The 27,762-nt window shown below is 55.9% G+C and overlaps 1 protein-coding gene across 6 annotated transcripts; it reads left to right on the top strand.

Moving 5' to 3' along the window:
• The first annotated feature begins 1,817 nt into the window (after positions 1–1,817).
• On the top strand, positions 1,818–27,762 carry TNIP1 (TNFAIP3 interacting protein 1). Of its 6 annotated transcripts, XM_064520888.1 has the most exons (19): positions 3,604–3,688; positions 12,717–12,868; positions 13,577–13,747; positions 14,885–15,007; positions 16,603–16,691; positions 17,205–17,273; positions 20,978–21,169; positions 21,494–21,588; positions 21,682–21,763; positions 22,041–22,130; positions 22,450–22,515; positions 22,719–22,854; positions 22,935–23,059; positions 23,574–23,696; positions 23,996–24,121; positions 24,776–24,856; positions 25,048–25,242; positions 25,577–25,667; positions 26,249–27,762. In XM_064520888.1, the coding sequence occupies exons 3-19, from the start codon at positions 13,606–13,608 to the stop codon at positions 26,272–26,274; spliced, it is 1,851 nt and encodes a 616-aa protein (XP_064376958.1). In that variant the 5' UTR covers positions 3,604–3,688; positions 12,717–12,868; positions 13,577–13,605; the 3' UTR covers positions 26,275–27,762. The 6 variants fall into 6 exon arrangements, with proteins under 6 accessions (XP_064376961.1, XP_064376960.1, XP_064376962.1 ...); XM_064520890.1 differs by lacking the exons at positions 3,604–3,688; positions 12,717–12,868 and adding an exon at positions 1,867–1,944; XM_064520892.1 differs by lacking the exon at positions 12,717–12,868 and having other exon boundaries at positions 3,582–3,688; positions 25,581–25,667.

Below are 27,762 nucleotides of genomic sequence, written 5' to 3'. Positions count from 1 at the left end.
TGCACCAGCCCATCCATGTGCCCTCTTGCCCTGCTCCCTGCAGCAAAGCCTGGTACAGCAGCAAACAGAAGCAATTGCAGTGCCCTCACATGAATAAGTCTCAGCTGAAGGTGCTGACTTCTAGCTTTATAGCCCAGCCCTCCACACCAAAAAACCCTAGTATGTAAAAATGGCAACCATGAACTCGTCTTCAGAGCCACTCATGTGTGCTAGTGAATCATAGCTGCTGTCAGGTGAGTTTTCTCTCCTGTGACCACTGAGGGACCAGAGGAATGAGGGAGAACCAATGGGACCAACAGCCTCTGGCATCAGCTGACCCTCTCCTAGTCACTGGATTTGTAGGATGGCATTTGGACCAGTCTGAGTTGGTAACCTCAGGTGGAAATAAAAAGAGCAGCCAGCTGGGGAAAAAGAAAAGGAAGTCCATAGGCGTGCAGGCAGCAGCACAGTGCTGGGTGAATATAAGCAGGCTTTTAGCTAATGTATTCACTTGGCTTCCAAGTCGGAGTCAGCTCACACCCCAGTGGCATGGCAAACAGGTGTATTGTGTCCTGTGGGGTAACACTAATGAAGAGGGATCCTGAACATCACTGACAGGCTGGCATGAGGCAAATATGACTCAGATGCTGTGAATCTCTTCATATCAGCACAGTTGTGTTGATGGAGATTTCACTGCCCTTGCAAAGAAGTTTCCACAGCCATGGTGCACTCCCAGCATGTTCTCTGGATGTACTGGGAGAAGCTGGGGCCTAGCTGGGTGCTCCCACCAGTGCAGCAGCCAGGTCTTTCAGTAGAACAGTCAATTCACAGCTGTAAGAATCACCAGACAAGAGTCCCCCATCCTCCTGGGGTCATCAAGGGAGGAACCTCATCTGGATGTCCCTGATGGAGAGGAACACTCTCCCCATGCTTTGCAAGAGGAGTTCAGGACCATGCTCACACAAGGCTCTTTCCCCATGGCCACTGGGGCTGTTTACTGCATGCAGAGACCTAATCCAGCATTGCATGGCTACTTAGAGAGATGAAGAGGCAGCGGAAGGGAATGCTGCATCAACTAACCATGTCCTGGGATGCCTAGGCTGCAGGTGGGTGTCACCCCCAAGGAAGCTCACCCCTCATGCCAGGTACCCGTGCTACCCAGAGGTAGCAACACAAACAAACAAGACTACAGCAGAGCGGTTTTCAGGCCTTGTAGTTCATGCTTCACGACTGTAGGGCAAAGACACCTTGCCAGGTACAAAGTTGTGTTGACTAGGCACTTCGAAGCTGGAACGGGTCTCTGTAAAATAGAAACACTTAAGTCTTCAGTGTCTATTCCAGCATCAGCTGGCTCCAGCTGTGGTTCTGACCATCAGATGCCTCAGTGGAAGGTCTCCAGGACTATGTGCAATTCTGCCATGACATCGCCTGTCTGGCTTCCCTAGTGGAGCCAGCTATTCCCTACTCTCCTACTGAGAAGCATCCTCCTGTTTTGGCCAAGAATGGCATGTTTGGGATGGAAACGCAGGCTGGACAATGACAACATCTCCCTGCAAGATGCAACAGCTCTCCCTGGGGAGAAGCATGAAGCGTTTGTGAACCCAGCTGAGTTGCTCAGAAACCAGGTGATGAAAATGATGTAACCAGCCTTTCTAGTAATCCATAAGTGAATCACCAGCCTCAGTGACGACCCCCTCCTTCCCTTTCTCCGCTGACTAATACCTGACACTGTTCAGCTGCCCCCTTTGTGTGGAAAGAATAGCAAAGGAGAGCCCTTTAAATGGTGCCTGGCTCCCTATCAAAACCACGCAGAGGCTGGCTGGGGCCTCCATCATGGGAAATTCCCCTTCTCCATGCCTAAAAGTGAACTCAGCTGGGCTGGTCTTCCTGCATTTGGTGATTGCAGCTGGAGAACGCCTGGACCAAAAGGCTCTCCCTCTCTGAGCCCCTCTGTGTCCCAACTGGGTGAGTAGCACAGCTTTTTTCTTGGTGTGAACCTGTCTGAGACGGAGCAGAGGGGAAGGGAGGCAGCTTTTTGGCTATCAGTCTGGAAAGCTGGAAACAAGAGCCGTGCCACCCCCTCTTGTCTCCTCACAGAAATATAGCAGACTTTGGCTATTTTTTGCAGGCTGAGATACTGTCTTAAAAGAAAATGCTTTCTCATTCTGTGGGACTGCATTTAGCTTTGAAGCCAGGTTTTCTGAGAGTTTACAAGCTATTTGGGGAACAAAAGTGAAGTTTTTCTCTGTTTGCCGGGAGCCCATGGATTCCAATCAGGGCTGCGTGCTCAGCTTCGGAGCACAGCCACACTTTCCTCTCTCATCCTCGTTTAAGATCTTGGACATGAGAACACCCAAACAGCCCATCAGGGTCCCAGCACCTGCTGAGCTCTGCCTTACAACCCAGCCAGGCTTCAAGGGCAATGCTGTGGTTGGAGCTAAGAGCAGTTGGGGGAAGGATTTTTTTTTTCTTTCTTTCTTTTTACTCTTTACTACTCAGGCAGTACCTCAAAACCTCTAATTGCCAGAAGTGATGGAGCTGTCTGAACACAGCTGAGCAGGAAGCCAGGGCTGGGATAGCTGGAAATAGCATGGCCTCCAGCGAAGGACACCTTTGAGGGAGCCCTGTAGCGGTTGGCTACAGACAGGAGGAGAAGTCAATGGGTGCAGGCAGAGTGAGCAGCATGTTCACTTACACTGGGGTTTCTCTGCTTCTGTTTTTCTGTGTATGTTTTGTAACACCTTTCTTGTGGCAAAACCAATACAGGAAAGAAAGTCAGGTAGCTAGCGGGCAAGTCCCAAAGACCTATGCGAAACCAGAAGGTGTTCCTCATGACCCTTGCTCCTCTGGCTCATTTCTGTTGTTCGTGAACACGCAATTATCAAAACAGCAGCACTGAGGAAAAGAATCGCTAACAATAAACACTCCAGCTGGAGGGTTATAATGGTTTTCGTGTAACTTAAGGCAGAGGGACAGACTCCTCCTTCCTCAGAGGGGAATTCTCTCTGCCTCAGCTGCTGAGGAAGAGCTCATAGCCCTGGGACGGCGGGTGAGCAGGCAGCGCGGGCACAAGCCACCTTCAGGGCACGCAGCGCTCCTCTGCTGGGGCTTTGCGGCCTGGGGGGAGCCTGGCATTGCCAGGAGCCCCAGCAGCCACTTCTGCTGCCACCACTGTGCTGGATCCCCAGCACTGTCCGCCCCGGGCCACGCAGCGGTGCAGCGCTCTGAAGCTCCCTCAGCTCCCTCTCCCCACGCTCACGCGCATCTGCTATTTTCACCCAGCACCCCAGAAGGGTCCAACTCTCCCATGAGGTGCCGCAGGTAGCGGAGCTTAGCTCTCCCCACTGCTCCCCGGGGAGCAGGGCTCCCCGCCAGCCCCCTCCCTCACCACGACCGCAGCCGGCCCGGCCCTCAGTGACCGGAGGGGAAAAAAAGCCCCTGGGGGCAACTACGGCCCCCCAGGTGGGGCGCGGGGCAGCGCCCAGAGGGCGGGCGACCGCAGCCAGCCCCACCCGCCACTAGACCACACTCCCCTGCAGCCACCTCCCGCCCCCCCTTATATGCCCGCCGCCCCGCGCCGATTGGCTGCGCGCCTTGTCCGTCAGGCTGGGAATTTCCCGGGGGCGGGCCTGGCTGCCCCTCCCCCGCTTCCTCCCGGGCGGGCGGCGGCGGCGGCACCGGCACCGCGGCGGGGGTCGGCACTGGGCAGGTGGGTCGGCGCCGGGTGGGGGGCTGTGCGGGGCCCCTGGGGGAGCCCTGCCTCGGGCAGCGGGCGCGGAGGGGCGGTCCTGCCCTGGGCGCCGCCGCTGGGGGTGCTGCCTCCGTCCCGGTGTGTGTTTTGGGGGGTCCTGTCCCGGTGCCCCTCCCCCCCCGGTGTATCGGGGCTGGCGGCGTCTGCTCGTCTGGCTCCGACGTGCCTGGAAAGCCGGCGCCGAGGACCGGCCCGTCGCCGACCCGCCGGTGCCTGGCTCGGGCCGGCGCCTGGCTCCTGCGTCCTGCGAAAAAAAGGGCTAAAAATATCCCCGGGTTTCCCCGGGGCTGGTGGGAGCAGGTGCCGCGGCCCCGCGGAGGCGGCGGGTGCCGGCAGGGCGCGGGGAGCTGCCCTGCCCTGCCGCGCCCCCCGCCCTCTGCCTGCCGCCGCCGCGGTGCCCTCGAGCAGTGCTCCCCCCCCCCCCCCCCCCCCCCCAGCGGCGGGACCTCCCCTCGTGCGCGCGAGCCTGCGGCGACATCCCGGCGGGGACCGGGAGAGCGCCGAGCGCCGCCCTGGCACCGGCCCTGGCACCTGCGGCTCCCCCTCTGCAGCGGGGAGCGGTGGCGGGGGGCGGGCGTCTCGCTCTCACTGCGTGCCCGAAACGTGGTAGCCCTCGCCACTTTGCCGCCGGCCCCGGGAGTTCGGTGATGTGCTGTAATGCTCTGGCTGCTCGTGTGCAGCAACATGAGAATTTGTCTTTTCTTTCAAGCATCTAGCACTTGCGGTTGCAGAGGAAAGCTTGAAGTTGCTAACGGTGGTGATGCTGGATTTGTTGGGGCGGGGGGTGCCTCTAAAAGGTGTTAACATAGAATTTCTCTGCCTTGAAAACCAAACTCCGGCGGCTTTAGGGACTTGACTCATGGGTTTTGGCCCCTTGGGCTTGACAGCCCTGTTCTACACCACTTTCTTACTCCATCATGGAGAAATTCAGGGTTTGCTCCACCCCTTGCTTTTAGTTACACAATCCTGGTGTTTCCCAAGACCCATAGATCTGCTTTCTGACTATTTCTGGGCTTGTGATTTCCACTTAGGGAGGGAATACACACAGACGCCAGACTCTGATCTTCCAGGGTCACCAGCTGGGAGTCTATCCGACTACTTACGTGCATTGTCACTGTGCCTGGGAATGCGCCTCAGGAGCTGCGCCCTGGGGTGCTGGAGGCTTAGCTCGATGCAAGAGGCTGCAGAGAGCCTCCAGTCAGCGCTGTGTTCCTCTGTCGGTGAGTTTGGCTTCCCAGCCTGGTGTTCCAGGTGTTGCGAACTTGTCTGGTCCAGCTGTGCCTCTCTATCTGTGCTGCACAATGTGAATTCACATTTTGGAGTAGTAGGGGTGAGGATGGGAGCGCCTCCTGTTGCCCGTGCTTCCCCACTGCCCTCGGAAGGCTTTTCGGTTGTAAGCTGGGCATATGGTTTCCCGCAGCCTACAGAACAGTGTTCTATATATAGGTGCTAACAATGTCTGTGGGGAAATTACTCACTTTACTTATCTGGCTGGGACTGCACCTGAAGAGCCAGTGCTGGCACAGCAATAGCACACAGTGCTGTAAGGCAGGATTACTCAGCAGACGTGTGGAGTGGGTGATGCTTGGCGGTGTGGCCCTAGAGATGCGAAGGTGTATGAATCTGCTGGGAGGTTTTGTGCCAGCGTAAGCAGGGCTGGCCTGGGGCGGCAGGAGGGGGTTGCTTCTGCCTTTCCAGTGGACATGAAAGGGATAACGTGCTGTAGCCAGAGGTGAGCAGCATTGCAAAGGGCTGTGTGACTTGCATTCCCATCTCCCCTCCCTTCCTTTGAGGTTAAGGTAACTGGTAAGGGTGAGAGAAAAGCTCTCACCGGTAAGGGTGAGAGAAAAGATGCTGCTTGTCAGCTCCTCTTTGGAGGACAATAGCTCTGGATGGGATTGAGAGTTTGGTGGGAACCGGCAGTTGGGAGTTGTTGTCTCTCACAGGCTTTGCTGTCCTGTTCCTCGGTGCCCTGGTTGCCATCCTATATTGTAAGTGGTGTGGGGAGGAATGCAGCCTTTCTCTTTAGCTTGTTATTTCCATGTATTTAGGCAAGTAAGAGGTGTTCTACTGCCACAAGCTCTTCAGAAGAGCAAATTTCTTTTACAATCTTTGGCAAAGACAGTCAGAACGTGCTAGGACTGGGACAATGGACCTTGAGCATTGGAGCAAATTCTGGAGATGAGAACACTCCAGCAAGGTATGTCCTTGAGAACTGTATGTGGCAAGGCAAAGAAAGCAATAAGAAAGGAGAGGCTTTTTAGCAGCCTTTGGCATCGTTCCTCACTCTGCAAGAACTCTTATAATGCCCTTCTAGCCTGATTTACACAAAACAGAAGACCTATTTAGCATGGGGCTGTTGATCATTGCTTGCCAGCAGCTGGTAGAAAACACTCATGGGTGGAGGAAACTACACCATCTACTCTTGTAAGAGTGCAGATTTCATTTTAAAATAACAGCTCTCATACTTTGGGTTGCAAAGATAATGTTGGTGCCAGTATCTTTTGCTGCTCAGGTTCTTCTCTGGCTGAGGCACTCCAAATTGAATAGGAGCTGCTTGGTTTGCTCTGGTGCTCTATGGAGCTACAAGAGCTGCAAGGAAAATAGCATCTGTGTCTTGCTCTGTTTTTGAACCCGGTGACTACTAGCAGTGGTAGCTACTGGAGCTCTGTAGGGGAAAGAAAGAGAGGCATACAGCAGAAAATGGGGTCGCAACACCATGGGGCAAGACAGCACCATGCTGTGAGGGCTGGACATCCCATGGGAGCACCACCCCCGAATCTTGATGGCTCTCACTCATGTTGCTGCCAGATTAGGAGACTGAAACTGGCAAGTAACCCCGCAGTTATATGTTGTTGCACATGTTCATAAACTTGAGCCCGAATGCTGGATTTATAAATAGATGCAACTGAAGCAAATCATCTTTCCTGCGAGAAACATCATTGGAAGCAGATTGTTTTTTCGAGCTTCTGCAGGAAGAAAATTTCTCAGATCAGGATGGGATTTCTGAACAGAGTGCTGTCGCTGTGGCCGAGAGGGAGCAGGCAGGACCTGCCTGGCTGTGGGAGATGCGCTGCCCAGCCCTGCCTGGTTTGGAGCAGAGCCCAACCTTTCTGCCTAGCCCTCCTGTCCAGCGCTTTCCTGGTGGGGAGATTTCTTGAAGTGCTCTGAAAGGCCTTGCTTTTGTGCCCTGCGAAGTAGAAACACATTTAGAAACCTTGGAAACTCCCAAATGGAAGAGCTGGTTTCCAGCCAGCCTGGCCGGAGCAGTGTCCATGGCCAGGCGGGTGGGCTTGCCTGGGCCATGGTCTGAGCGCTGTTGCACTGTGGGAGTTGTTCCCTCCATCGGCCCCTTGTTCCTGGGGATTCCGCTTTTCCCTGACCTCTCCCAACACCTCTGTAACTTCTGTTATGTTTTGGATATGTCTCTTGCCTTTCCCACACGCTCTCTGTAGCCAGCCCTTGATCTGGGCTGGGAAGAAAAGATGTTCCAGGCAAAGATTCAGACCTTTCCTTTTTGAAACATGGACGTAGGAGTCACGTAAGGTCTACGTTAATATTCTTTTTTCATCCCCATCCTGGTGGCTTCGAGTGCCCGGAAACTCTCCTTATTGCTTGTTCCTACAACCAGCTTTGCCTTTGTAACCCTGCAAATGGGGCCAGCTTGGCAGTCCCACAATACTTGTCCCTGGGCCGGGGCTGCAGGAACTCTGCGGAGGAAAAGGGGGCCGTGACATTTTACTGCTTTCCAGTAAAACAAACAAAAACCAAAAAAAAGCCCACAGCATCTCTCTGACTTTTGCTTTCCTTCTGAGGAGGAGGGATACTGGGGGACTGGCTGCCTCGTCATGGGAAAGCGATGCTGTGAGCATGCAAAGAATCACTTTCACACCATGCATTCCTGGCAGGGAGGAGACTTCCTGGGAACGGGCGCTCCTCGGGGTAAGGAAAACCCCATTCTGCGCAAGGGCCACGCTGGGCTGGGCTGAGCCGACCGCCCACCCCGGACGGTGCCTTGCGCCCGCGGGACGGGGGAGCGCCGGGCTGCTCAGCCTGCCGAGCCCGCAGCCTCCCTGGGCCTGGCGCCAGGGCTGCTATGTGTGCATGGTCCGAGGGCTGGGCCATTGTTCGGGAGAGGGGCTGCGCGGGGGACAGCATGATCGTGAGCAGTGATCTCTGGTGTGGCTGGGACCTCCCTCCTGCATGTGCTATTCCTTTAAAATTCCAAAGCAGTGATGTGTGCGGGGAGGGAGGAAGGCTTTTCTTCCTCCTCACTTGCCTTTAATCCAAGCCTATCAAAAACAAAGGGCTTCAGGAGGTCCCCTTGACAAGCTCCCTTTATTTGACCTGTCCCTGCCTGATGGTAATTTCTTCTTTTGTACCATACCTTGCTACCGTCATCATTAGGTTCCTACAGGAAACGTCCCACGACTGTGTCCAAGCAGCCCTGAGGTGCCAGCCTGCCTGCTGTGCAGGGTGCGCATCCTCTGCATTTGTGTCTGTGGCTGTTTGGTGTTTTAAAGCAGGAGTTGTTTTGACTGCTGCTCCTGCCTTGCTGGCCATGGAGTGGTTAGAGCTGTGGCACTAATCCTTGTTGCTCTGGCAGTGATGCACATATTTCCAAATGACTGGGGAGAAAAGTCTGAAAATGGCTATACCTAAGGTGAAGTGCACACTAAATGCTGCGAATTCAGGAGGAAAGTGAAAAGTTCCTGGCCTGTGTTGGCCTTAGCTGCTCTCCCAGTTTCAGCATCTCTGACCTGTGAGCATTGGGGTCCCCAAGAGGCAAGAAGTGATGTGTTTGCTGCCATCACATGAATATCCCATGGTTTCCCAGGGCAGGATTTAGAGGGGGGCAGAAGAGAGAGCCAGTGATCGTGGCTGGACGCAGAGAGCTTTGCGTGCTCGGGCCCTGCAGAGATCGTCCTGCTGTTGTCCACAGGGGCCTTTGGCCAAGTAGCCATCCCTGTCCATGGGTCTCTGGGCTGCGCATCTTCAGCTGGCTTTTAGTGGTGTGTCCACACTGGTTCAGACCCACGTGGCTTCACCCGGCAGCCTTGCTGGGAGTCAGAGGCGACTCTTGCAGCCCGGACAGAGCAGTCATCGGGTCCCTGTCTCTGTCGGGCCTCTCTGGAGGAGGCACACGAGCCTCCCTTCTGCCCTACCTGAAGCCCCTGCCTCATTTTCCCTGTAAACAGTGACAGATCGCACCTGAGCCACAACGCAGCTATTTAAATTCTAACCATTTTCAGCTTTGCCCTGGGGTCTCCCCTGCCCACTCACTTTGTCATTCTCTCCTTTTGCTGAGTTGTCATAAAAATTTACTACCTAAAGGTCTCGATGCCCCACTTGCAACCCAGCACCTGCCCACGGGCAGCTGAAGCACTGAACTGCTGGTGGGCAACCGCGGCATCTCGCAGCCTCTCCCTCTGGGTCTTCTGAAGGGTTTTCTGCCCTCGAGGGAGTCCTGTGACTGGAGGGAGCTGCTAGGAGGACCTGGGTGGTTTTAAAAAAAAAAAAAAAAAAAAAAAAAAAAAAAAAAAACAGTGAGCCTACCCGAAAGCCAGCACGCTTCGCTTTGGTTTGCTGTAGGGCTGAGGAGCTGCAGTGCTTGTGGGCTCCTCTGCTGCTAGCTAGAAAGAGCAGACAGACACCTGAGTGCAGAGGAGCAGTGTGGCTGGTCGTGTACATCCGCGCAGCATCGCTGCACCTAGGCTGTGCTCCTGGCAACGCGGTAACTGCAACTAGTGTGGTGCTGCATCTGGGTTAATTAGCCCTGGCTCTGAGGTGATTAGCGCCTGGGCACAGAGCCGCAGTGATTTGCCTGCACGGCTTCTGGACGGCCGGTGGTCCCTGGCTGGCCCGCTCATGGCACGGTCTGGGCTAGTCTGCGTTTGTCTTTGTGCGTGAGCATCCTGCACTGTGAGATACTGTAAGATTGGCTTAGAAACTATTGACTGACAAAAAGAAAAGTGTTTTCTGGTGGTGGTGGCTGTTTGTTTTTTTGGAGTCTGTGCATGATCATGCTTTCTTTGCATTTCTAACAGTAGCTAGAAACTTGTCTATCTTCTCTCTCATCCCCTCGTTTTTAATTAAATTTGAGATTTTCATTGCAAATCTTGAATTTCAACAGTCAGGACTTCAAGAGGAAAAAAAAAACCATAGACGCCAGGGCTGGAAGAGACCTCACAGTGACCTGGTCTGTGCTCCTGTCCCAAGTGTGGAGCTCTGTCCTGGCAATGCCTTATAGAAATTGAGCTGCTTTACAACCCCACCAGCAGCAGGAACTCCACCGCTTCCTTGGGCAAACCCTCGCTGTGCCCAGCTGGCTCGCTGCCAGGCTCAGACAATTGCAGAAATCCTTTCTTCTTGCCATATCTTGTTTGCTAGTTATTTCATGTCTTATCCGTCCTTGTGTCAGCTGGGGATAATTCAGTTCCTCTTTGCAGCTGCTGTTTACATATCTGAAAACTGCTCCCATGTCCCCATGTCTGTTGTCTCCTCCCCAGGCTAAGCCACCGATCTGTGAGCCTTCCCGTCATCTCGCTCTGACTGTCCCTGCCGTTCTCCCTCCTGCTGATGCACACCCTTCTCCAGATGTAGTGCCTAAAACTGGGTGTGTTGTCTTGGTGGAGATCACACCACGTTTTGGGATGGCCCTTGGGTAGAGATATCGATGATAAAACTGGGAATTGAGACTAACCTAGGCCAGAGGCTTTTGGTGGCTTCTTCCAGCTGAAAAAACATCAGACCGTAGTAAGTGAGCTCTGCAGGCAGGTAACAGGGTTAGTGCAACTCATTCTGGTTCAGGTTGAACTGTTTCATGCTGCCGTCACCTCACAGGCTCTAACGTGCCGGGGACTGATGTGGGGGGCTGGCAGGGGACAGGATGCTGTCCTCTCTTGGTGTGTTCGCTCTTCTCCTTCCCTGCAGTGGCTGTGCTGCAGGGTCCCCGGGCGCCGCTCGCCATCACGCCGGCGCCCCGCAGCGTGCTCGTTCCTGCCCGCAGGCTGGCCTCCCGCTTAGCGAGTTTTCTTCACCTGCACACGTCTCCCCGGTGGGGAGAGAAGGGGGATTTCATGACAGCCGTGGCAATACTTCCCGCTGTCGAGCGACGCCTCGCTCACTGTGGGAGGTCAGCAGCACAGAAACCACCCCGGTTCTTCTTCAGCTTCCTGTCAGCTGCTTGCGCCCTCCAGAAATAGCCTTTACTCAGCCCACCTCGGGCAGCAGCTGGGAAGATACAGTGGCTCTCACTGTTTTCACCACCTTCATCGCTTCAGATGAGGCTTCCATCTCCCTGCCTGGGGCTGGGGCCGTTTCTGCGGTGCAGATGGTGGTCTGAGAGGTCTTTGCGCAGAGACGGGGTTTGGCAGCATCCAAAGAGCAGCAGGAAGGTGAGATGTGACGCAGGATGCAGATAGGTGGGATCGAGCCTGTTGGCAGAGAAATAGAGGGATTACTCCATGGCATCTGGCCCTTGCATCTCCCAGAGTGCCACCTTTCACCATTCTGCCTCCAGCAAGCTGCTCCGTAAGCAACGGTCCGATGTGCTTTGTGCCTGGAGCAGCCTGCGTGCCGTGCCGGGGGGCGAAGCATGCCCACGAGGCTCCTCGTCCCAAATGGACATGGTGGCGAGTGACACGCCTTCCTGGCCACTCCCGAGGACGTGTCCCCAGTGAGGTCATGTGCAGTTATCTCCCGGTGAGGGCAACATTAATTGCCGCCCTAGTTGCGGATCCTGCCAGGTGGCAGTTGTCATCTGGAAAGTCCCCGGTTGTCCCTGGCAGGCAGGTCATGTAAACTGGTCTTGGGGATCAGCCCCACGTCCCGGGCCGGGCCAGCCCGAATCACTCGTGATGTGAGCATTGGCTTGAGGTCGAGATGGTTTCGGGTATGAGCGTCCCACCTTCCCCTTTCAAAATGACCCTGCTCAGCCCCCTCCCGTTCGCAAGCTCACGATGTCCCAGTGACAGCCGTATGCTGGGAGGAAAAGCAGCTGGGGAAGCACCCACGGGAGTTTTGGCCCTCGCTTTCCGACTGTGCTCTCCGGCAGCCAGCATGGCAGGGAGAGCCGCATCCTGCCCTGCGCCGCCTCCAGCCGCCCCGTGCCTGGCATCACCCCCACGGGGACGCCTCGGCTGCCGAGCAGCCCTGGTTTATAGCTGCTGGTATTCATGCAAACAGCATCAGGGTTGGGTGTTGTTTTTTTTTTTTCCTGTTTTTTTTTTTTTTGGGGGGGGGGTTGTTTTGTTTTTGGATAAGTCAGGCTGTAATTCACAGCAGCTGCTTTAACACCCCCAAGAGAAGGGCAAGACAGACAGCTGGGGCAGAAAACCTGCTCAGCTCTCTCAGCATGAGACCTCACCAGGAGGGAGGACTTGGAGACCCACAAATGCAAGGAATTTAAAAAAGCACGTATTCTGTGCCACGTGTGGGTATTTCCTTCCTCGCTCCTTGCTCCCTGCCAGGCATTCACCAGGATATTTCTAGGGGTCTCATTTTAATAAACTCTTGGAAGCCACTCTGCAGGCACGTGGTTTCTCCAATTAATTCAGCCTGGCCTGGCTGCTGGTGGGCTTATCCCATGGACCTGCTGGTGAAGCTGCTCCTGTGCTTTCCTCCTGTGCTGGGCTAGTGCAAGGGGCTCCTGATGGGATCTGGCAGTCTCGTCAGCTCACCTGGCCTTTCTGTTCTCCATGCGCTGTGATCCCCGTTTCTCACTTGAAGTCCAGCCTGTCTTTGTCTTGTGGCACGTGCTGGACACTCCGGAACTGAGTGAAAGGATTTGATTTATTTTAAGTTTTACCCTCTGACTTTTTTTTTTTCCTCTTCCTCTGGTGACAAATATTTGCAGAAATCTTTTTTTAATGGAAGAGCTTTTTGGCAAGATTTGGGCAGTTTGGGTGTGTCGGTCTGATTTGGTGTTTGCCCTGACATATGGCAAGAAATTATAAAACGTGGAAGTAATGTTCTTTCATTTCAGTCACTTTCAACTTTAAAAGGAAAAAAAGCTTACAGAAGAAAACAAAAGCCCAAAGACCCCAGATCTGTTTTGCAGAACCTCTTGACTAAGAAAACTCCCCAAACTTCCAAAACTTCAAAGGAATGAGTTGCCTTTTGATCATCCTACCAAATGTAAGAGAAACCCATGGTTCATGGCGGGGGGAGCAGGAAGGGGTCTGAGCCAAGCAACTAGTCACCCTTAGCGAGATGTCATGCCCAAATCGCCCTCCGGACACCACTGCTGCCGTGGCCTGCTGGGCTGCTCTGTGCCCATGGAGGTTAAGGCTTTTGCAGCTATAGGAAGTGCCTTTCCCATAACAGCCGTTTGTGCCCCCTGAATATGTCTTGCGCCTGGTAGAGCTTCCCCCAGCAATGGTGTCCAGATATGCAATAACGGAGGTGGACACCTTTGGGTGTCCTCTCTGGTCTTGTTCCTGCAGGGATGTGGGAGCAGAGTGGCTGATGGAGTACCTGCTTTTTGGGAATTCCTGTGCCTTGTGGGGGCAGTAGTTGTCTCTGATCGGGGTTTGCTGGTGATGCCTCCTCGTGTGACATTTCCCATGGGTGTGAGTCACTGGCACGTTCACCCACAGCAAGGCAGGCTTGAGTGGAGGCCAGAGAGGGAAGTGCCTTCACCTGATACAGCTCTCTGCTCGCTGCTCTGGCCACTGAGCAGCACTACCTCCGCTGGCGCAGAGGCCACGGCATTAGCACCCACGGGAGTCACAGCATCAGCACCCGCAGCACCAGCCCCCACAACACCCCTGCGCGGTCGGACTGAGGGGACTGCGATGTTGGCCGGGCCCAGAAAAGGTGACGCTGTGTTTTGTTGCTTTGCAGGGATGTCTGGTTGGGAGGTAGGCGATTAAATGGCAGACATGGAAGGGAGAGGACCCTACCGCATCTATGATCCTGGTGGGGGGATGGAGGAAAAAGGATCTGTGACCTTTGAGCAGTTGGTGGAGGAGAACACCCGGCTGAAGGAGAAGATGCAGGGCATAAAGTCCATAGGTAACTGCTGCATGGGTGGAGGATGGGGTTTGTCTTCTGGGGAGCCTGCTCCCTTCCTCCAACAGCCTCTGTCTGGCAGCCTTGCCTGCATTCAAGGAGCACAACTGTTTTCTTGCTCCATCTGCTAAGGAGGGTGCTAAGAAGCCAGGGATCTTAGTAATATGACAATAGCAAAGCAAAGCTCTCACCCTTGTGGTGGCTGAAGTGGGATTTCTGGGCTTTTTTTGTGGGCATGTTTGCGGATGGGCCCAAGGTCTTTGCTAAACTCCTGGGGTGCATTGCAGTGTGACAGATGGCTGAAAAAAAGGGGAAGCAACTGGAGTAGAGTTAGCTGCCCTGGAGTGGCAGATCATAGAAAAGCAGGCTCTGTCCAGCTTTCAACTAAAGCCCTCACCTCCTGCAGCCCCCATCTGATCAGGGGCTTTTCCTGGGTACTGCTCAGAGCCTGGACCCTGATGCTGGGAGATCCCTGCACAGCACAGACATGAGCAATGCTGTCTGCAGTCATTGGCAGCAGAAATCCGCAGCAGCAGGGATGTGCCAGTGCTGAGACACCATAGATGAGTAGTGCCACCCCCTTTCTCCTGCCTGGCTGCCCTCCTCCACCCGCCTCTGTTTTTGCTTTTGGTCTCGTGACCCAGCTTCCGGTTTCAAGTCCTGCTTCCGCAACTGAATTTCCACTTGCCTTGTGATTCCTGTCGTGTGTGCCATGCCCCTACCTGTGACTGAAACCCGCTAGCTTGGGAGTAGCTGCCTGGGGTGGGGAGAGGGCTGGGTTGCTGGTGCTGGATCCCACAGCTTGAGGGCTGGACCCTGCATCATCCAGGCTTAAAACTGGCTCTCCTGGAAAGACAAGACACCTTTTGAGAGATGCAGTGCTGCAGTTCCGTCTCCTGTAACCTGTCTTCCTTGCTTCAGCCTGGGGCACTCTGCAGCCATAGGTGTAGCTCAGCTGTGATATTTGACCAGGAAGAGCTGCTTTTAGATGGGGGGGGGAAAGTAGTTCTGGGCCCTTCCTCTCCTTCTACCCCCGAGCAGAGGGTACTGGTACTGACTGATGTGGCTGCTCCAGGGTAGGCGCTAGGAAGGGAGGGTGAGCGCAGGGGAACGTGAGCATCTTTTTGTTGCCTACAACAGGAGAGCTACTGGAAGAGTCCCAGATGGAGGCATCCAAGCTGCGGCAGAAGGTGGAGGACCTTGTGAAGGACAAAGAAATGCTGATGGCGTCATCTTCCTTGGACAAACTGGTGGAAATGGGAGGTAGGAGATGGAAGGCCTGCTGAGGCATCCTGGATGGCTCAGGATCCTGAGTTCAGGGGAAGGGAGAAGATGCAGCACAGGGTCTGGAAGGAGATGTCCATGAGGCGCTCTTCAGGGGTGCTCGCTTCTCTGTTAAACAGCCAGACTTGGCTTCCTTTGCATCTACTGCATCAACTTTGCTCCCTCGCTGTCTTTGCTTGTCCACAAGTCTCCCTCATTGCCAGAAATACACATAAGAGCTAGCCCGACTGAATTCCCACACATGGGACACGTTCCTGGGAAAGTGACAGTGGGGGAGGGTGCGAGCAGCGCAGGGTGTGACGAGCTGCCGACTGCCCAGGATTTCCTGCAGCCTCTGGAGCAGCTGCATAGGCATCTGTGCTCCTCTGGCTGTGTGTCTCCGCACTCCTCTGGCCTGGGAAAGGCCAGACCCAGCTTTACTGGCAGGCGGTGGTTCCTAAACCACCATTTCATGGCTGGTGGAAACAGGAAGGCAAAGCCACACTGGTGTAACGGGAAGAAGAGATCATCCTACCACAGTGCAGAGTTTCCTTGCATCTTGTCCAGCTCCTTAGCAGTGAGCTCAGTCTCACAGGGGCATGGGCTGGGGCAGTGGTTATCTTTAGCAAGGAAAGCAGAGGTGGCTCCAAGTTGAGTGCTTTACTCTGCCAAGGTCAGTGCTGCATGTTTGGGTGCATTTCAAGGCAGTCTGCAGCCTTCTCTGCTCACAGGAGTGTGTTTAATAAGGCTGAGCTCAGCCAGAACTGGCCAGGGATGTCTGGAGCTGATGGGGGCCCTAACGTGGGCAGGGCTCCTGCAGCTGAATCTGTTTCTGCCAATGTTTATTTAAGGCTACCTAAGGCTAAGCAGTTTTGAAGAGTAGTTTGAAGTGGCAATGGTGCCAAAGCCTTACCTTCCCATGGGTTTAACTTGCTGGGGGTGAAAACCGATGGGAAGTCTCTGCAGCTTTGCTCGGTGTAAGCAGAGCCACATGAGCCAGGAATTGTCCGTGGCGGGGTGAGCTGACTCCCTCGGGGTTGGAGGGCCGTCCCTGTGACGGGGAAGTTGTTCTGCCTTGCCTGCTAGCTGGGTCTAAGCCGGGGTAAATGCAGAGGGGCTGGTTGGTCTGGCAGGCAAGGCCCTGCCATGGCACGTCCTCCCGGTCTCTGTTGGCCTGGGCGGAGAGGGGCAAGGTGCAGCCCCATGCTCTCTTCTTTGTCCCTGCACCGCTTTGCTCTGAACGTGCTAGTCTGCAGCTGGTTAGATCAAGAAGGATCCAGTCTGCATCGTGTGTGTCCTGCTGCCAGTGGAGCTGTTTGGTTTTACCCATGGTAAGCTTAGAGAGGGCAGGCACAAGCCATCAGCTACAGCCAGTGAAGGATACTGCTGCCGCTGTTGTGCTCAGTCAAATCAGCACTGTCATCCCTTCTCCTGGAGGGGAGCAAGCTGGGAGGTTTCTGTCCCATCACCATAGCTGGAGAGGAAACCGTGTGTGTCTGACCTTGCATTGTGCCTGGTCTCTGTGTCCCTGTGCAGGAGGGGAGAGGCCTTGCTCTCCAAAACACTTGTGGCTACATGCTCTCTCCCTTCCGCAGCCAGCGCCCCTGATCCCAGCTCCTCCCTGGCCGCTCCAGGCAGTACCCAGAAGCAGCTGAATGCAGAAGCGCGGAAGTCTCCTCTGAGCGTGAGTCTGGTGAAAACAAGAGCTTGCTCTGAGATGACCAAAAGGGAAAGGCTGGCTGGTTAAAAGAAAAGGAAGCAGTCTTCATTCTCTAGGGATGGGAACAAATCCGCAGGGGTCGGCTTCTCTGCTCTCCGTCTCTCCTATGCTCCCAGGACAGCAGGGACCGATACCGCTGTAGAGCTGGTGACCACAGGCAGAACCTGCTGCAATTACTGAGGGCCCTGGGCTCCCCTGAACTACCCATGCAGCTGGCAAACCCTAGGGAGAGCAGATTGGGAAGTCTCTTTCCTAGGAACCTCTGGGTTTCCACGGCCCATATATGTGGCATTATCTTTGTAATAAGTCAAGATGCTCAAAGCCATGTTGACTTGTAGGAGTGCAGAGGGATGAGGTAGCTTGGGACTGGGCTGTGCTCCTGTCCTGGCCCTCCCTGAGGTCTCCCTCCATGCAGGGGAATAGCAGAGTTGCCTTTCACTCACTGGGGGGAACCTGACCTTGTGCCTCCTGTTGCAGGGGTCCTCGTCGGAGTTTGAGATCGTTCCTGCTGAAGCACAGGGGTTTTTGCAGGAGAGCGGGAGAACGGTGAGTGGCCCTGGTGTCTTGAGGAAGCTTGTTTAGGCTGCAGGTGGAGAATCGGTCTTGGGTGTGTCAGAGGGTGTGCGTGGGAGTGAAGTGCCTGTTTCATGCCCCGGGAGCGTAGCTGTCGTCAGACCGCATGGCACAGGCACACAGGGCTGGAAGGCATGGGTCCAAGTGGGCATTTGGGTTGTTCTCTGCACTGGCCTTCACCAGTGGCGAGGTGCCGTGGGTGTGTGGGCAAGGGAGCAGTGATGCCTATTTGCAGCTCCAGCATTTGTGACGCTGAGAGCATGGTGCTGTCTCATTCAGCACCTCTGTCAAGCCAGCTGGCATTGGGCTTGGAGAAACTCCTACTAGTGCCGTCACCAGGAAGGGAAGGAGAAGAAATAGAGGCAGAGACATGGCTGGTGATGCTGTGGGCTCTTCCACCAAGTAGCAGTGGGGCAGGAAGAGCTGGCAGCCCCCTTCCTCCTAACAAATTGCCTCTAGGCATTCACAGAGCAGCCGAGCACGCAGAGCCAAGCACATGTGCAGCTCCTGGGACTGTGCAGGACCATGGTAGCAACATGGTGTCCAGTAGAAGCTCCCTCACTGATGACAGTGAGTGGGGCTTGGCCGGTCCATGGGCAGGAGGGGAACTGTACAGCCCCATGGCTGATCCTCCCTACATCTCTCCCTGTCTCGCTGTGGTGCAGAGGGCTCGCAGGTGCTGGCACATGTGCCCCTGCATACCACTTCTCTCGCCTGGCCGAGGCAGGGAGACGAGAGAAGGGGGAAAGCATGAAGCTGCTGTCAGAGGGCTTCTTGCTCCCATATGCAAGTAGCCTGGCTGCTGGGTGCCCTGGCACTGTGAGCACAGGGCCAGCAAGTGACAGCAGCCAGCCAGGGACCAGTGCTACCGTGGAACAGTGATGGGAAGGGCTGTGATGGCCTGAGGAGCTGTTGGCAATGCTCAGATGCTCACCTCCCAGTTCCCAGATGGGGTGGGGAGACTGGGTTTATTCTCTCTGCCTCCATCGTTGCTGACAGGGTCTGCCGCAGCCCAGGCATGTTTGTGAGCTCTGCTTGCTGCTGTCTGAATGTCCTCTTGGCTGGGATACTGCATCCTGTCCCCTCCATGGGTCCCAGTCTGCTTCAGGCTCTTGTGTGTGCTGGAAGGGATGTGAGCAGGGACGGGGGAGTCCAGCCCCACAGCCCCTACCTGGCCTAGCCACTCCAGCATTCAAGTGGGATGAAAAGCGACATGTGGGGCAGGAAGGGGAAGCACTCTTGTTGCACATCCCCATTTGCCTTTGTCGCCGCTGTCATCTCTGAAGAGTGAGGCAGCGTTGGGGTCTGTGCTGGATCACGTCAGATCCGCAGGAAGGGGCACTGGGACACAGCTAGGGAACAGCAGCCTCTGGGTGGCTCAGTACCATGCTCCTGTCCCGCTCCAGGCCCTGTGTGCGTCCTGCGCCAGCTCCGCCTCCTCGGCTCTCCCGGCCGCTCCAGCTGGGCTCAGGTCCTGGCTGCCTCCTCTCGCCAGCCAGCGCTGGTGGAAGGAGCTGGCTGTCCTGTGCCCTGTAACACACCCTCCCCACGGGATCCCCCGTGGCAGTATCGGGGCCATAAACCCTGGGGTCGGGGAACTGGGGCTGCTCTCGGCCCGTGGGAGTTTCCGAGGACGGAGGGGTGCGTGCAGGTGAGTCAGTGGGGCTGGGAGCGGTGCAGGCGAAGGCGTGCCAGCGCTTCCCCGCCTCCTGCCCAGCCGTGGGAGCCAGCCGGCGCTGCACCACACACGGGCTGCCGCGGCAGGGCCAGGCCATGTTGTGCACACAGCGCTGCAGGTCTCCTAGGCAATGCAGGAGTTAATCACCCACAACAATGGAAGGCAAGCCGGTTACGGTTGCTGCAGCCGGGGCGCGCGCCCTGTGCGTAGTGGGTGTGCACGTGGGTGTGCGCGGTGACGCTGGCAGGCGTGCTGTGACCCGGGCTCTCACCGGCCACGCTTTAAATCCAGAACATTTTTGCTCTTGGCTGCTGTGTGCCAGAGAGCCTGGATTGCCTGGTGCCCGCTGTGTCGCGGCAGACGGGAGAGCTGCAGAGCAATGCCAGAGGAGGAGAGGACGGCAGAGGTACAGGCTGGGGTAAGACTGTCCCTGAGCTGAGGGAGGAGGGGGAGCTGAGACCTTTGCAGATCCAAAGGAGAGAGGTGGGAGCGCAGGGCAGGGAGGAAGCAGCCAAGACCCGCTCGGAGTAGGCTGGAGGCACTCGGGGGCACAGGTCTTACATAGGGTCAAATAACACCTCATTTCTGCTGGGAAGGGAGAACCTGCATGTCCCAGTGCCCCCGGCAAGTAGTCCCTACGTGTCTGTGGTGGTGGCTTAGCAGGGTGCTGGGCGCTGCAGGGTCAGGCCTCTCCTGCTTTAACCTCAGCTTGCTCGGGTCCTGAGGGCAGCCAGGAATGGGGCAGCTGAGCGGGTTTCCCTGCCTTCCTGGGTGCCATTTGGGTTAGCTGCAGGCGGGCCTTGGCAGCGCTGACGTCGGAGGGGAGGTTTGGGAGCAGCATTGCTGGGGAGCTGGGGGGAGAGGCAGCCGGAGGAACTGACCCCAGGGCTGGCTGCAGCACCTGCCGAGTGGCCCCGCCGGCTTAGAGAGCCCCTCTGTCCCAGGTCCCAGACCTGTCCACAGTGCGCATGTGCCATGACAGTGTAGCAAGCACGCAGCAAGTCAAGCGCTGCATGCGGGCAGCCACCAGCATCCCTTGCGCTGCATGGTTGGGTGGATGCAATTAATCAAATCCTTATGGACGCAGCACGGGGCTGACATCTGGTACAGCAGGCACAGTGCATGGGGTTGCCATATGGGATAAGAAATACAGAGATCCTCTCCTGGAGGGACAAGGAGCATTTGGACAAACCTCAGCTCCCAGAGCGAGCCAGGGCCCCAAAGGGCCATGATGACCCTAGCTATGGGGAAAAGACAGTCTCAAGACAGAGTGATTTCTGTCTGATCTGGTATTGCTGGTCATGGTGCTCACTGCTCCAGAAGGGTGTTTTGGGGCACTGGTGTGAGGAGTTCGGGAAAGAGAAGGAGGTAAGGAATGGAGATACTTCCTGTACTATCGAAGAGTCCGAAACTGGGTCTGCTGAGGTTTTCAAGGGGGTGAGGTATTGATGGGCTGTGGAAGCTATTTTGGTAATGCCGCCTTCTACCTAGGCACTTAGTGTATCCAGGTCCAATGGCTGGGAATCAAACCTTTACAAAGCAGACAGAGTTTTTTAGCACACCTAGGGTTATTGCAGTATTCATCCTTGGCAGTTTGAAACATAGTAGACTGGAGACCAAGAAAGCTGTGTGTTGCTATAGAGGATGTCAGAGCAGATGACTGTGACAGTCCCCTCTATCTTGTTTCCTGCACAGGGCAGGTGGGTGGTGAAGAAGCAGGGATGGGTCAGCAGATTATGACTTGTGTGTTTTGAGAAGGTGCCTTTGGGGTGCAGCGAGGGCAGCATAGCCTGCAGGCCCAGATGCCACCAGAGGGAAACATATGAACAAGCTGCAAGGAGAGGGCTGAAATGCAGCCCTGCGCTCAGTGCTGGGCCAGCTCCTTGCCGTGAGGAGCTGACACATGCCAGAGGGGGACAACACAGACCTGCCACAAGAGGGAACTTTGAGATGCTTCTTGAACTGAGCTAACCATACTTCATCCCCTTCCTGTCTGTAGGACTTGGAGCAGCTGCCGAATGAGGACACCAACCTGCTGCCCCAGCTGCAGCGCCTGGAAAGCACGCTGAGTGTCTGCACCGAGGAGGCCAGCAAGAACCAGGTCTTCGTGCGCCTGGGCCACATGGCCTCTGAGTTCAACCGTCTGGCCTCCAAGGTGCACAAGAATGAGCAGAGGACATCACTCCTACAGGTGAGGGAGGGCTGGCTGGGTTCTTCCCTGGGTTTTTCCTTTTTTCTTCCAAGCCCTCCTTGTCCTTTTGCTGCCCTATTCCCTCCTGCCCCTGCCTGCTGTGGGCCCCTTCCCTGAGCCCCCTCACTGCTGCCAGCCGAGGAGCAGGTTGCCAGGGATGGTACCCATCCTGCAGCCACATTCTCGATCCGGGAGCAGAGCTGGGGGCCTGGCAGGAGCTGGGTGGCCAGGGAGGCTCTTGGGGCCATCAGCCCTGTTAAAGGGAGGGCATTCGCCTGTGATGGTGCCTCAAGGAGCCTCACGCTGCCAGCATTTGCCCCTCAGACACTGTGCGAGCAGCTGCGCAATGAAAATGAGGAGCTGCGAGCCAAGCTGGAGAGAGACTTGGAGCAGAGAAACCAGGCCCTGGAGAAGCTCAGGTGAGGGCAGCTGATGGGGTAGGGGACAGGACTGCCCTTCTGGCTGCCCTGAGTGTTTCTCCCTTCCTGACCCAGGCTGTCTCTGCTGTGCAGGTGTGAGAACCAGGAGCTCCGGAGGATGGTGACGCTGAGCAGCAAGGAAAATGCAAAGAGGGAAAGTGCTGAACAGCAGCAGGTAATGGGACAGCCCCTCCGCCGCCCTAGCAGTGCTGCCCTTGGAGAGAGCTGGCAAGGAAGCAGGGAGCTTACAAATCACATTAGCAAATGCCTGCATGGGCTGATTTTAAACAGGGACCTTGTTCTCCAGTTTGTCCCAGTGTGACTGATGCAACTGTTCAGGAACTTGGGGGGCATGGAAGGCCGTGGTATGGAAAAGTTGCTTATGTTTAGCTGGTGTCTGTGCCTGGCTTCTGCAAAAGCCCTGAGGGTGCCTCTGTGTGTGCTTCCACCAGAGTGGGACCATGATGGAAAAGGTGCCAGGCAGAGGAGGGCTGGAGGCCAAGGAGAAGAAGGTGAAGATCCTGGAGCACCAACGGAACGAGGTGAGGATGGATGCCAGAGCGAGCCACTGGGCTGGGTGAGGGAGGCACCGATGTGGAGAAGGGAGTGGGGTTGGATTGAACCGTGGGGCACTCAGCTGGGATTGTGCTGGTGGGATTGGTGGTGTGGGGGCCAGAGGAAGGGCTGTGGAGCAGCAGGAAAGTGTTGCCTGGAGCAGGGATCTCCATCCAGCTCCTTCCCAAGGTGTTTTTACGGTGGGTTTGTGGAGAGCAATGGGAGGCTGTTCAGGGCTAATGTGGGGCTACGCCTTACTTGGGGCCAGAGCTGGGCTCATGTTCACCCAGCCCTTCCTCCCCGCAGCTGCTGGAGGTCAATAAGCAATGGGATCAGCACTTCCGATCCATGAAGCAGCAGTATGAGCAGAAGGTAAGGCCCAGTGCTCAGGGCTGTTTGCTTTGAGTGCACACCTCTGGCCAGGTGTGGGGTGGGGAGACTCAGAAGAGACTGAGTGTCAGGGAAGGCGTTTGGGTGCTGTCCATGCCCTGCTCTGCTCGTTCTACCTCCGGTATAGGCCCATCTGCTCCCGCCACTGGAGCTGGATAGACCGATGTCCCCTTCCCTCCTGGCAGATAACAGACCTGCGCCAGAAGCTGGCTGAGGCCCAGAGAGCACTGACTGAGCTGGAGTCAGAGCGGGAACAGAAGCAACGGGATTTTGACCGCAAGCTGCTCCTGGCCAAATCCAGGATTGAAACAGAGGAGGCAAGTCCCCTGGGAAAGGCTGTGGAGAGCCACCAGCCCTGTCATCCTCTCCTGGCTGATTTCCCTCCTGGCTCTTCCAGGCAGAGAAGGACAGGCTGGCCACAGAGGTGAGGGACCTGCAGCAGAGGATGCGGTTCCTGCAGGAGCAGCTGGCTCCGGTCACCAAGCAGAGGGAGTACCAGGAGAAAGAGATCCAAAGGCTGAACAAGGTGAGGCCTGTGACACAGCTGGTCCTTGCAAAATGTCTTTTATGCTCTTCAGCCTCTTCTGCTCTCTCAAATCCCAAACTGACCCTGACCCCTTCTTGCCTCTGCCCAGCTCTCAGCCCAGGAGGTACCAGTGCTGTGGAGCTCAGCTTTCCAAGCCTCCTGAGATGACCCCACCTGTGGCTCCTTGCCCAGGAGGCCTGGAAGGAGGGGCTTGCACTGCAGCAAAGAGCCTTGTCTGGGCGGCAGCCAGCTGTGGTTCCTTTGGGACCATGTCCAGCACTGTCTGCTGCTCTATGCTCGCCCCCCCCTCTCCGAGGGAAGGCAACAGAGAGAGCTTGTGTGGGACAGAGCAGACCATGTCCCTCTAGGCTCTCTGGAAAAGGGGAAGGGAGGGGATTGCTCTGCCTGTTTATACCTGCTTCCTACGCTGGGCATGTGCTGTGGCCCTCCAGAGATGTCTCCTGCACGGTGCTTTGCTCTGACTGCTCTCCCTGCTCCTCTTCTCCCTCCTCAGGCACTAGAGGAGGCCCTGAATGTCCAGGCCTCTCCGCCACCTGCCTTTGCCACTGCTGCGGAGCCAGTTGGGAAGATGCCACGGCAGGAGCTGCTGACTCAGAACGAGCTCCTCAAGCAGCAGGTAGGGCAGGATGGAGCCAGCCTCTGCTCTGCAGAGCTGACAGAGGCTGTGAGGAGCAAAGAGCCCTGGCTCCCCCTGGTGCAGAGCCCGGCATGGCTTGGAGCAGCCCAGCAGCCCTAGTATGTCTCTGCTGGGGGGGGGTGTAGAGCCAAGTGCAGCATCTTCCAGGCCTTAGCTGGAGGGACTGCAGCCTTGGGCTGTAATGCTAACATGCCTGCCTGGAGCTTGGCCTAGACTGCGGGAGTGAGGACGATAACGCAGCAACAGTGTGTGCTTGAGAGGAATCTGCCCTTTGCCAGGTGAAAATCTTTGAGGAGGACTTCCAGCGGGAAAGGAGCGATAGGGAGAGGATGAACGAAGAGAAGGAAGAGTTGAAGCAACATTTGGAGAAGCTGCAGAAGCAGTTGGCAGTCTCCAACAACCAGGTGAGCAGCACTGCACTACTGGCAGCTCCCAGGAGCCCCAGTGTCCCTTGTGGTGCAAATTAGAGGTGCTCACCCCCAGTGTCCCAGCCCCTGACAGCACCAGGGTTGCTGTTTCCATCTTGGAGGAGGTGAGGAGAAAGCAGAAAGACCAGAGCAGTTATTTTCCTTTCTCTTGTCCCTGCTGGAACCATCTGGGGAGGGCCTGGGAGGGCTGAGGTTTGTTTGGACCCATTGTGTATGGGTGATGCAAAGCTCCCGTCCAGCCTGGCAGAGAAAGGCCTCCTTTTGCGAGGCAGCTGTCACCAGTAAGTGGGACCTGGCTGTGCCCTAGGGAGGGATTTGGGGCCATCTGCCTGCACTTTCCTTTTCCTACTGCTAGTCTCCTGTGGGACTGACTGAGGGAGACCTATAACCATAGGAGAGGAGCAGCCCATGGCTATCACTGTGCCAAAAAACAGCCTGTCTCCTGTCCCCTTCCTCTCCAGAGGTCAGGTTGGGAGACCCCTGGCTGTAACCACAACTCCCCACTGTTGGCCTGGGGTTTTACCCCCCAGTGTGGGCAGTCCTGCAGGGCCTTGCAGCATCCTGTGCCCTATGGACACGGGAGAGGGCTGGCACGGTGGGCTCCATGCTAATCTCCTCTCTGACTCGCAGCTGCGTGTCTCCAAGGACGACTGCCAGCGGGAGAAGGAGGAGAAGGAGAAGTTGAAGAAGCTGCTGAAACAGCACAAGCAGGTGGGGAGGATGGAAATCCTTCACGGCCGTGGCCGGAGGGGCTGGCCAGTGAGTCCTGGCAGTAGCCCCTTGTCTGCTGTCGGGCTGCGTGGGTTTGGGGTGCACTTTGGAGAGAGAATCTGGGTCCTGGCGTTGGTTTGTATCAGTGGCTGCTCCTAGCGCTCTTCTGCATCTCTCTTGGCTCCTTGCAGGCTTCTGGCGAGAGGCTGCACCCCGAGCCGCTGCCGGGGCCTCTGGCCCCTGCCTGCCCCATGTACCAGTACCAGTACAGCCCCCCCGTGGCTCATCCCGTGTACCACGGCTTTGACGACTGGCAGCAGATCCGATACCCACCAGCAATGCCGGGCGAGCACCCACCAGGACAAAACTTCCACCACTTCCCTCCAGTGAGTATCTCCTTTGCCACTGCATCCCCAGTCTCCTCCTCTCCCTACAGTTTTGGGAGGTGTTTGGGTAACCAGTGCCTGCCCCACTGGGCTGTCCCATGCGAACAGGACTGGGGCTCATTGCAGAGTGAGCAGCACCTCCAAGTTTGCATGGGGAGTGAGTCACTAAGCAGGGAAGTGAGCGTGCATGTCCTGTTGGCATGCAAATGTTCAGCCCTCTCTCCCCCCTTCATCCTCCTCCTCTCATGTCCCAGCAATTATATACAGAAAGAGCAGACTTGTGATTTACATGCGTAGTAATTCAATGTTTCTATTTCCCTGTCCCCTGTTCCAGCCAGAATACCCCTGGCGCCCGCCCTGCGCAATGTCTCGGAGCCAGAATGCCCAGGCAGTGGCTGGGGTGAAACCAGTCCCCAAGGACGTGGGTAAGGGACTGAGGGTTGCCTGGGGAGGAGTGGGAGAGGGGAGCTTCCCAGCTGGATGAATGCTCAAAGGGGGCACAGAATTTTTCAGACAGTGGCTCTTTCCCTTCAAACCTTGTCTCCGATCTGAAGAGTCAGGCAGTGATTCTGCTGTGTGCAGTGCCCAGCCCTGCTGCGAGGGTCAGTCTCTGCTCTGTTCCCCTTCCCCATCCCATCCCTTGGCAGTGGGAGAAAAGCCCCATCTCGCAATTGCAAGTTAGCCAAGCCAACGCACCGAGAGGCCAGTAATGATTCTGCCTCCACACGTGATAATCCAGGCAACATTTGGGGACAGAAATGAGCCTGAGCCCAAGCAGCACATGGGTTTACAGCATGCCTGCTTAGTGCCAGGGCTCAAAGGGGACGGTGGTAAGGGCCAGCTGGGCCCAGAGCTGGCATATAGCCAGCCCAAGAATGGCTCCCTGCCCACAGGGCTCTGGCAAGGCGGGCCCTCAGCGTCCCACCCCCATTTGCAGCTTTGAGCAGCTTGAAAGCAATGGTTAAAGTACAATATTCACACAATGCCAATGTCTTTTGTGTCTCAGAACAGGCAGGTCCCGGATTACCGTAACGCCCAGGGCTGTTTTAGCTGTGTTGTGATACAGGCTAAAGGCAGAAGAAAAGTAGGATGTGTGTGTGTGCCTGTGTATATATATCTAGGACCTTCCGGCTATTTACCCCTGTGCACATACACATGGTGTATATGGCACGTGCTCATGGCCTGAAACGGCTCCGGCAGGAGTTGCTGGGGAGGAATGTGCACGGAGGTAAAGAAGGGACTGGAGATGCCGTTGTGGTGGAGTCTCCTGCAGAGAGCGTGCAGACAGCCCCGTGTGGCCGTCTCCTTCCTGGCAACATTATTGGGCTTGAATTTGATGCCCGGCTTTCTGTAGCTGAACAAGGAGGACAAGGTTTTCGGGGAAGGGGAGCAGGTGTTTGCCAGGAACGCACGCCGGGAGCTTCCCATGTCCCAGGAGATTCGTCGTAGGACAACGATGTGGTTCTTCCCCTTGGTGAACGTTTCTGCAGGCTGATGGCACAGACCTCTCCTGGTCGGCAGGTGATCCCAAGGTTGCAGGTTCATACCCTGCGTGGGCACAGACTGGGCTGACAGTGCTTGGTGTCTTTGTATTTATTTAAGGATTGAAGCTAAGCTGAGTCTCTTTGTTTTCACCCTGAAAGCGTGCTTTTTTTTGGAAAAGTTCCTGTAAGACTCGACGTGGGAGTTGTGCTTAGACTGTTTCAGATTTGTTCAGAGGTAGCCCTATGTCCAGAGCAAATGCAAGGGGACCCAAATTGCTACAAAACACTCCAGTATTTATTTACCCAAGCGAATGCTATCCACCTGCTGCAGGGCAGGCACCACACACCAGCTTTGCAAAATGTAGCAACTAGCCTGACCTGCAGTCCCATCTGTTAGCCTGAAGGCAGGCACGAGGATGTCAAAACAAGACTATGGATTTAGCCCTCCATCCTCCACATCCCTCGGACTCCTTTCCTACTGCTTGCTCACCCCCTATGCCACCTGCTCACTCTCTCCTATCTCTGATTTCCTGCTGTGCTTGGATGGTGGCCATTTTCTCAAATGCAGAAAGTAAATCTTCCAGATGAAAACAAGTCTGGAGAAAAACACCGTTCCTGTAAGAACTGCTGTCACATGGAAGGCAGCGGGGAGGCAGGGAGCTGAGACGTGCTCGTCTGTAAGAGGCCGGTTGCTTGCTCCTAGTAACAGCGTGGTTCACGGCAGCAGGTGAGGGTCCTGCTCTGTGCAGGGGAAACATGCATTTGGGCTCTTCCACCACCTGCTTGGCCTACTGCTTTGCACTCCTGTTTGTGCTCTGGACTGAAACCTGTTCCACTCCTCGTTTGTTTTGCAATGACCTCAACGTGGCAAATGCACAGAACTGATTCTTGCATTCAGCCCAGGACACGCCTGGGGTTTGTGTACAAGTTAAGGGAAGGTTTGGCTTGGTTTGGTCGGTTTCTCTGCAACAAATCATTAGGAACTGTAATAAATACATGTTTGCAGTAATCCTTAATAAACTGGCTGGAGATTTTC

This window comes from Dromaius novaehollandiae, chromosome 15 (assembly GCF_036370855.1).
Source record: "Dromaius novaehollandiae isolate bDroNov1 chromosome 15, bDroNov1.hap1, whole genome shotgun sequence".
In the NCBI taxonomy this organism is placed as follows: Eukaryota; Metazoa; Chordata; class Aves; order Casuariiformes; family Dromaiidae; genus Dromaius; species Dromaius novaehollandiae.
The sequence above is the reverse complement of the archived record's forward strand: the minus strand, read 5'-3'. Positions and strand labels throughout refer to the sequence as shown.

Bases quoted from the DNA above. Each gene is read 5' to 3' on its own strand.
- TNIP1 (XM_064520890.1), top strand. From the start codon at position 13,606: ATGGCAGACATGGAAGGGAGAGGACCCTACCGCATCTATGATCCTGGT. The intron at 22,855-22,934 runs GTCCCCTGGGAA...TCTTCCAGGCAG, and splicing joins GATTGAAACAGAGGAGGCAA to AGAAGGACAGGCTGGCCACA. The intron at 25,243-25,576 runs GTGAGTATCTCC...CCCCTGTTCCAG, and splicing joins ACTTCCACCACTTCCCTCCA to CCAGAATACCCCTGGCGCCC.